Source organism: Arachis ipaensis, chromosome B03 (assembly GCF_000816755.2).
Source record: "Arachis ipaensis cultivar K30076 chromosome B03, Araip1.1, whole genome shotgun sequence".
Lineage (NCBI taxonomy): Eukaryota > Viridiplantae > Streptophyta > Magnoliopsida > Fabales > Fabaceae > Arachis > Arachis ipaensis.
The window spans coordinates 8,809,445-8,819,044 of record NC_029787.2 but is presented as its reverse complement, the minus strand read 5'-3'; the positions used below and the strand labels follow the sequence as shown (position 1 = coordinate 8,819,044).

At 35.5% G+C, this 9,600-nt stretch overlaps 3 protein-coding genes across 4 annotated transcripts; all 3 read right to left on the bottom strand.

The window, feature by feature from the left end:
* On the bottom strand, positions 1,156-2,705 carry LOC107628753 (senescence/dehydration-associated protein At3g51250). Of its 2 annotated transcripts, none has more exons than XR_002358781.1 (3): positions 1,965-2,680; positions 1,590-1,735; positions 1,156-1,394 (listed from the first exon to the last, which is right to left on the bottom strand). XR_002358781.1 is itself a non-coding variant. In XM_021118027.1 (3 exons), the coding sequence occupies exons 1-2, from the start codon at positions 2,688-2,690 to the stop codon at positions 1,642-1,644; spliced, it is 675 nt and encodes a 224-aa protein (XP_020973686.1). In that variant the 5' UTR covers positions 2,691-2,705; the 3' UTR covers positions 1,156-1,394; positions 1,590-1,641. The 2 variants fall into 2 exon arrangements, 1 of the variants encoding a protein (XP_020973686.1); XM_021118027.1 differs by having other exon boundaries at positions 2,110-2,705.
* On the bottom strand, positions 5,690-6,283 carry LOC110269933. The gene has a single exon (XM_021118028.1). The coding sequence runs from the start codon at positions 6,277-6,279 to the stop codon at positions 5,815-5,817; it is 465 nt and encodes a 154-aa protein (XP_020973687.1). The 5' UTR covers positions 6,280-6,283; the 3' UTR covers positions 5,690-5,814.
* LOC107632253 (TMV resistance protein N-like) lies at positions 5,707-9,585 on the bottom strand. Its single transcript, XM_016335955.2, has 5 exons — positions 9,041-9,585; positions 7,749-8,847; positions 7,413-7,670; positions 6,481-7,248; positions 5,707-6,382 (listed from the first exon to the last, which is right to left on the bottom strand). The coding sequence occupies exons 1-5, from the start codon at positions 9,541-9,543 to the stop codon at positions 6,284-6,286; spliced, it is 2,727 nt and encodes a 908-aa protein (XP_016191441.1). The 5' UTR covers positions 9,544-9,585; the 3' UTR covers positions 5,707-6,283.

The following is a 9,600-nucleotide window of genomic DNA, read 5'->3' as shown; positions in this document are numbered from 1 at the left end:
TTTACATAATCCCATAGCTTATAGCACCTACACATGCTACAGTCAATTATACTTTGGTTAGGTAAAATTTTGGGCAAATGACGCATTGGACAATTTCACTAAATATAAAGACGTTACAAAATTTTATCAAGAGAATTTTTTTATATAGTTCAAATTAGAGCCACTGACATACTATAGTAAAGGAAAAAGATAGATAGGTCATTGACTTTTTAATTTTTTGACAAATATATCTCTGACAAAATTTAAATATAAAAAAGTTCTTGATTTTAATAAACAGAAGACAATTTAGTTTTTCCGTCTATTTACCTTTCATACACCAAATGAAACTGGCTGACGTGGCTGAAACGGTGTCCAGGTGTCCGTTACGGTACCATGTTTAAAGGGGAATAAAGTTCGAAGGACAAATAGGTTCTTGAGAAATTTTTTTATTATACTTCTATTATGTTTCTATTATGAGAATTTAGTTTATAAAATTATGCTTGTATTTTGAAATCTAGTTAACTTGTTGTATTCTGTAATTTAAATTATTTGTATTGAAATTGCAGAAATTGAGCTTGTTCTGTTTCTACTTTTTTTGAGTTAATATTTAAAATCGTCCCTGAAAGATACCCCGATCTCCATTTTGGTCCTCAAAAGATAAAGTTAATCGAAATCGTCCCCGAAAGATACACGACTTGGTCACGTTAGTCCTTCCGTCAGTTGGATGATGACGTGTCACGTTAAGTGCCACGTGGCACATGATGACGTGGTGGGTGATGCCATGTGTCACGAGATGATTGGTTGACGTGTCGGATCAGTGACACGTGGCATGCCACGTGTCACTTGACATGTGAAAAAGTTATTTTTAATCAAAATAGTCCTTAAAAATTCATATGTAAATCATTTTCATCTCTAAAATTTTAAAAAATAATCAAATTAGTCCTTATATAATTTTTTTTAATTTTTTCCCCAAAGGCAATTTTTTTGTAACTAAATGTAAGTCGGTAGGAATCTGCATTCCACGAGTGAAATTAGTATGTATAGTTAAAAGCTCAAAATCACCCAACAGATAGTAAAAGTAGCTCAAATAGCTCAAAAGTCAGATTTAACTTTTCAAAATGGAATTACTTATTACAGTAGAAGCTTCAAGAGCTAAAAACATTGAAAAAGATGTACTGCAAATTTTAGTAATTCCATATGCACAATATCATAGCATAGTTCTTGATTAATATAGAAAGCAAAATCAGTATACTATGTACAGCAAAATCAGTATTATCCAAAATTTCATAAACCTAAGATGCACTCTGGTTCAATCAGATAAAATACACCACAAAACTATGATGCAACCCACGCGGGCCAATGCTTCCAATATACATTCCAGGTCTTTTCTTAACAGGATCCAAGCCTTCAAGTACCTATGAAAGTTACAACTATATTAAGCCTGTGCCACTTCTAAAGCATATTTGGTGAAGCAACCCACAATAAGTGACAAGAAATACAGGCACTCAATTTTCTTTTCAACACAATAGCACAAATCACTTCCAATATGCAGTTAACTAGTTTCATTAAATTGCATTATTAATCCAGATATGAACTAACTAAAAAAATACCTGAATTTGATCAGAACCATAAGCTTTTGAACTTTCACTCTTCTGAGAAGTTTCAGCTGCTGAGAGTGAAGACATAATACGCCCTTGGTGTGACACCATTTTGCACCAAACGGAAACTAGGCAACTTTCCCAGCTGTAAACTCACCCTATTAAAACCACAAAATCTCTCATCACTTAATGTTACAGTGTTAAAACGCAAAACGAACCAACCCCTCATGGTTTAAATATTCAGCAAAACAAAGCAGAAGAAAAGGGCATTTAGAAAGCGTTTGTTGGGTTGTTGGCACTAAAAATTCTTCCTTTTTTTCCCAACAAATTGGGGTACCAAGTTTATTGATATGCAAAAACATGTAAAGAAACAGAAAAAGGGGGTACCTGGGTTTGAAGAGTGAAGAGTGAGAGGTGGAAAGAGAGAAAGATGAAGAGAGAGTAGCAGAAGAATGGGGAAGTGGAACCCTATTGCCCCTTTGACGCAATCGTCAACCCATAGCTTAGCAGATCGGAACCGTTCTTATCTTACCCGCGGCTACGCTGATCTTCTTCGTCGGAATCGGAATTGGATTCGGAGCCCATGGGAGGTCGGAAGGAGAAAAAGTAGTGAGAGTCGTCGACCTTGACGGCAGTTTCGTCCTTGGCGAGGGGCCATTGGATCTTGTCGGCAACGCAGGCGTAAACGGCGACGGCGCTGTCACCCTGCCGGAGGCGGATGATGGAGAAGTCGCCGGAAGCGAGCTCGACGCTGTAGTGGGTGTCGACGAGGTTGAGGATGGCGCCGGGGATCCTGATGAGGACCTCCTCGGTAGCGGCCGGTGGAGCAGACGGCGAATGAACACTACCATCGCTGCTTCTGGTGTCATTTCGGGGAAATAGGGTTTGGACAAGGTCGCTGAGGTCATCAACGTCAAGGGAAGGGTAGAGAGAACTCTGCTGTTGATGATTAGGTTTTTGGAAGGACGAATTGGCTTCGAGGTTGGAATCGATTACTTCTGGGTAGTGAGAGTTTCTGGGTTTAGGTTTTTGGGAGAAAGAATCCATTGATGAACAATTGTTTGTGATCGAAATTCGGAAACTTACCCCCTTTTGAAGATAAAACGGCGACATTTCGACGCCAGTAGGCATTCTACCAAAACGACGTCGTTTTGGTTCTTTGCCACCTTGGCAGTTAACGGGTCACATAAGCGGACGTTTGCCATCTTAACTGCGGAGATAACGGAAGGACGAACGTGATCAAGTCAGGTATTTTTCGAGGAGGCTTTTGATTAATTTTGACTTTAGGGGACGAAAATGGAGATCGAGGTATCTTTCAGGGACGAAAATGACTATTAACTCTACTTTTTTTTCTTAAATTGCATTAGTTCAGTTTTAGTGTATTTGTGTATTATATTAGAATTTGTTAAATTGCATTAGTTCAGTTTTCATCATACCAGTGTCATTAGGTAGCATCAGTTCATTTATGCATCAAGTTAGCATTAGTTCATTCATGTATTAAGTTAGCATTAGTGCATTTGTGTATTATATTAGAACTAGTATTTTTATCCATAATAACATTACGAGAATAATTTTTTTTTAAATTATAGTTCACTTTGTTCTAACAGTATAAATTATGTATGACACAAAAGATTTATAAAATCAAACTACTTTTACAAAAAAGTCATAAATTGACAAAAGTTTTTGACTAAGAATACCAAGATATCTGCAGATAAAAAATTAAATAATAAGATTTTTAGTTATTATTTTTATAAGAAAAAGTCTAATTTTTTGTTAATAATTAATTTTAACATTCGTTATCTAAACTTTAAAATAATTTAATGTGTATATTTTTACATTTAAAATATTTTAATTGTAAAAAATATCTAAAATATATTTTAATTTGTCAAATTACTAATATAAAATATAATTATATATAGAGTAAAAATAGTAGAGAAAAATAAAAATAGAGAGAGGTAGATGAGAGAATTTAGGAAAGGAGTTTATTAATTTTGAAAAAAAAAATTCTCAAGGACCTATTTGTCCTTCGAACTTTATTTGTAAAATGACGTCAAGGATTTATTTGTCCTTCGAACTTTATTCTTCTTCCAGCGTGGCACCGTAACGGACACCTGGACACCGTTTCAGCCACGTCAGCCAGTTCCGTTCGGTGTATGAGAGACAAATAGATGGAAGAACTAAATTGTCCTCCGTTTGTTAAAGTCAGGGACTTTTTTGTATTTAAATTTTGTCAGGGATATATTTGTCAAAAAGTTAAAAAGTCAGGGACCTATCTGTCTTTTTTCCTCATAGTAATTCGAATCATACATACACTAACACATACTAATTCGAATTACCCTAATTCGAATTATACACACTAACACATACTAGTTTGAATTAGCATCATTCAAACTAGCCAGAATTTCGTGCCCATAGTAATTCGAAACAGGCTGTTTCGAATTACTCTTTGTTTTGGCTGCCGTTGGTAATTCGAATCCTACTCATTCGAATTACATGCACCTTCCCTATATAAAGAGTTCGAAGTAACCTCATTCGAACCACTATTCTAAATCCATGCCCCACCAAATTCCAGAAAAAATGACCTCCGTACGACTCCAACAAAGGCTTGAGCAGAATATTTAGCCGATGGGGGATAATCTGGACCGACTTTATCATTTGGATGGAATAGCCCATATAGCTGGTGTTATCAATGAAGAGGTTAGTGCGAACTTGTTCTTTTAAAATAGGAGCGAATCAGTTATTTTTTTTATATATATTTTTACCTTTGGTGTGATAGAATGGTAGTCATTATGTACCGTTGCTAAGTTAGATAGGATTGTCATACAAGTGGTTTTGTTAGTGGTTTGGATAGTGAATGATGTTAGTGGTTTTGTTAGTGCTTTAAATGTTTAATTTTCAAAATATTTCATTTTCTCAATCAGTACGCCTACCTAATGAAAATGTATATATAACATGAAAATTGAAGACATCAAGGAGCAGTTGTAGTAGATAATCTCCAGATAACCAATATCAATAGTATCTTAAATGTGACCAAAAGTGGTGAAGCAGTAGCACTTGCTTCTGAGTTCAAACTATCCTTCAATTCTTATCTCAAGAACTTGGTGGTTTCGCCGGTGAGATCCTTGGCAGATGTTATAGCCTTTAACCAAAAGAATGCAGCTCTGGTATGTATAATCAATTTTTTCCTTCACTAAAAAGCTTGATTAATTTTATGCAGAACTTTAAAGTTCAGAATGATTAACTCTTGTTTCAATAACTACTATTTAGAGAAAGATCAATGAGTTTGGTCAAGACATCTTCTTGTTAGCACCAAACAACAAATGGAATTGGCACAACAGAGAAGGCGGCACTGGCCAATCTAGCAAGACTATCAAGAGAAGGCTTTGAGAAATTGATGAGTGATTATAAACTTGACGCATTGGTAACACCTGATTCAAGTGTTGCATCTGTGCTTACTATTAGAGGATTCTCAGGAATAAATGTGCCTGCAGGGTATGATAATAAGGGTGTTTCATTTGGAATAAACTTTGGTGGTTTGAAAGGATCAATCAAAGCTAATTGAGATTGCATATGGATTTAAACAAGCAACTAAAAAGCCCCTCCAGTTTAACTTGCAAGAATAAGACAATTATCTGTTTTAATACTGTCATACATGTTGTCAATTGTCTCATGAACTATACTATTGTTTAACTATAATGTCTTTTTGTGTGTCCTATTTGAAAAAATTTATGTGTAATAATGAATCTTAACTTCTTGGTTAAAGTAACTATTGTCTGGTTATCTTTCTCAATATAACTATTTTTTAGCTTTTTTTCTATTTTTAGCTAATTGGTAAAAAAGATATATACCTTGGATTCTTTGTAGACATAATACAAATTGATCTTTCACTTTAGCAACTTTTGTATATTTTTTTTCCCAGCTAGCTAACTCAAATTCTAAACAAAAACTAATAATTCTTTGTTATTTAGTCCAAGTAATGAGGTTCTCAACCATTATCTTTTAAGATTGCCCTTTGTACTTCTTTCTTAAATATTAAGACTGCTGGAATTTATAGACTCTTATATCATATTGGCTTGGGATCATTTATGGGACCAATGAATAAACATGAAAAATAGAAGTAAAAGACGCATTGTGCTAAAATAATACTTTTCATTTACAATAAGCAAGGAAACAAATAAACACTTTCCACCTTTGCCAATACAACATTTTAATTCATTTCATGAATAAATATTGCCAGCTATTGGTCATCTTGAATTTTCAAAAACTTGTGCTTCTGATTGTGAGCTGAAGAGTTGGCGCTATACATCCTCTTTAGGTTTAAATGTTCCAAATCTTCCTTAAATACCCAACCGTACCCACAACTCTTCACTTCTACTACTTCTTCTAGATAACGAGTCAATGCAACCAATTCAATACCATCAAGATCAGATGCTCCTTCTTTTAAAACACTTACATAATTATTAATGAAAACATCCCTGGATAAAAACATTAACAACATATTATCTAATTCAGTTGTGATCCAATCTTTCTTAAGACGTATTGGAGCAATGGAACAAACGGCCTTATCTGGATTACGACGAAAACCACAACCAAATAGAATAGGAGGATATTCAGTTGGAGCACCATGTACAACAAATGCCACACAAGAAGCAATGCCAATCCAATTATTGTCATCCACAATGGGAGATGGATCCACCTTCATTGAATTAATTACCTGTATTCTGTTTGTTGAACCACCTTGGAATTTCAGTTCCTGGAATAATAACTTTAATTGAACATCTGGGGAAAGAGCATTGCATGTTCACCTGCCACCATACAAATTAGGTATGTATAACAGCATAAGTTCATACCATACAGAGACAACAGCAAAATGGCAAAACAAAGGAGGACTTGAGACTGGTACCTGAATCATTTTTATCATCCATGAAATAACTGTGACACCACAACTTTCTGTGTCACTCAAATTAGGGCAGTTGAACACAAATATTCCTCCATAGTAAAGTCTTCCATGGCTACCTCCTCCTATGGGCAAAAGGGTACTTGGCAACCACTTTAGTTGCTTACAGTACTGCAAGTTCAACTCCCTTAGCTTGGGAAGTTCCTTGATGCAATGAGGTAGTGTAACAAAATTGTTCCCCCCTATGTTTAAACGTTCTAAACAACATAACTGTCCAATTGCATCAGGAATTTCAACTAGATTACAGAAACTTATGTCAAGAGATACCAAAGCTGGGAAACGAGACAGAGAAGGCACCAACAAACCAATTGAATTGGAGCACCTTCTAGAAGACAAAAAATGGAGAGGCCTTGTAAGAGTTTTGCATATGGAGGATGTCATGTGCCTTTGTACACTTTGACCTGTATTCAACTGCTTGCTTTGCCTTGGTTGCTCTAACAACTGATCTTTAAGTAATTTCCAACAGCCAGATAGATTTAAATCATAAAGAGAATTAAGATCAAATATGTTGTTGGGAATACTAACAAGACTTCTGCAGTTTTCCAGATTCAAGTAACCCAGGTTTTTTAAACAGCCAATGGATGGATGAAGGCGAACAAGTTTAACACATCCTTTAAGATCTAGTCGCGAAAGATTTGGGGCCTGAGATAAATTTGGTATGTTTACAAGGCTTTTGGAATAACATAGTTCCAAATGTGTCAAATTATGTAGATCCTATAATGTCAAGAGAGTGAGATAGAAAGGTAAGAAGAATCTTAAGCCATAATACAAAGAAGGAAGACTACGTGTAATAATAGAAAAATGTTAAGGATTTGAGAACAATTTGAAGCTACTTTTGTTAAAATCAACATGAGTAAAGATGGTGGTATCTACCATACCTTTATTCCCTCCCAGAGTTCTTTGATGTTGCTGTGATGCAGGATTAATTTAACGAGTTTATTTGGCTGAAAGCTTGATGGCAAACATGTGAAAGGATATCCCAACTCATTAGAAAGAAAATTAAGGCATCCCCAAAAATTCACTTCTGTGAGTATGAGTAATTTAAGGCAGCTCATTTGTGATAAAGCTTCAACTGACAACTCTTCCCTAATTTCAAGAAATCTTGGTAGAACTATGGCTTCAAGATTTTCTGCTATCTGAAACATTAGAACTTTTAAAATAATTCAGTTTCCAAAAATTGCAGCCAACAACAATATTCTCAATAACTATTTTACCTTGTTTTCCCGCAAGACATTGCTTAGATCCTTTTGATTCCATAACCTGCTCCACTTTCTTGGCTCTTTGGGTGATTTTTCTCGAACAATACTTCTACCCAACTCTCTCAACAAATCATGCATAACTATGGCCGACCAGTCACAAGTTATAAGTGATTTATCAATGAGAATTCTTATACCAATATCAGGATGAAACCCTCGAATACATAAAATGTTCTTTACATAATATTCATTCTCGTTAGAAAAAAAACATGCAATATCAAGAAACATTTCCTTTTCCATATCCTCAAGTCCATCATAACTTATTCGTAACACATCCATAATATCTTTTGTTGGGTTTTCTCTCAATCTAACCAAAGCACTCCTCCACTCGGATATACTTCGGCCAAATAAAAAAGAACCCAATACTTTAATTGCTAATGGCAGTCCATTAGCATATGTTAATGCAGAATTTGTCAGGCTTTCATAACCTTCTATAACATGGTTACATTTGAAAGCTTTTCTACAAAACAATTGGAGAGCATTCTCATCATTTAAGAGTTGAACTTTGTAAACATCATCCACTCCATGCTCTCTCAATATATGTTCATCTCTAGAAATTATGATTATTCTGCTCCCTCTACTTAGCCATTCCCGTTTTAAAGCCAACTTCTCCAACTGAATCCCCTGATCAACATTATCCAGAACTATGAGAACCTTTCTATGGCATAAATTATTTTGAATCAAATTAGTTGCTGCCGAAAGATTGCATATTAGAAATTCTTCTTCCACGAAAGCTTGACAAAGAAGTTGCTTTTTCACACCAAGTGGACCACAATCTGCATAAGTTTTGCTTACATCATCCATAAAGCATGAAATGTCGTATTGATGAGAGATCTTTTCATATAAAATGGTGGTAAGAGTTGACTTTCCTATGCCACCCATTCCACAAATGCCTAAAACTCGAACATCATCATGCGAGTCCAAAACTAGAAGCTTTTCTAGTTCTTCTAAATGGGAGTACACCCCAACTACATCATTAGATAGACTTGATGATGGTTTGGGACTCAATATGTTTGTTACCGCTTTGACAATTTTTTCAATCTCAGCAGATTGTGACCTACAAAGATCCAAGGGAGAAGAAAAAAAAAGAGAGAAAAAACAAAATCTTCACGACAGCACAAGAAAACGACAATAGATGAGACACCAACCATAATTGTTTAATAAAAGCTTTGAAATGTGTTAATTAATGTTAGATTGGTGATCAAATTATTTCAAAAGAATAAACAGAAAACATAAAATTGGTTACTCACTTATCCTTCTTCACATCCCAGCCAGAGAGATTGGCTACTTGTGTTAGAGCTCCCCTCCATCTTGCCACTTGCTCCATCATCTCTGCATCATCTTTGAATCTCTCTTCATGTTTCATAAATGCTTTTTCAAATTTCCCACTTTGCCTTCTCACCTCAGTTGGACTCACATCATAGAAAACTGGCAGAACAGTGTGTCCTGGGATTTGAATGCAATCAGCTATGTTTGCGAGTTCTTGCAAGCACCATGTAGAGGAAGCATAGTTGATAGAGAAGACCACAATCAGAACCTGTGATCCTTCAATAGCTTGCACAAGCCCTGCTGATATAGGTCCTCCTTTCTCGATTTTTGTATCATCCTTGAAGGCAAGTACGCCGTGTCTGTGGAGAGCAGCAAAAAGATGATCGGTGAAGTTGAAGCGAGTCTCGCCTCTGAAACTCACAAACACATCATATTTCCAATTCTTCCTATGAGACAAGGTGCTCTGGATTCTCACGCATTCCATTGTACAGGGAATATACTGTGTGAACTATTGAACTGTGAATATGAATGCAATAAGGAT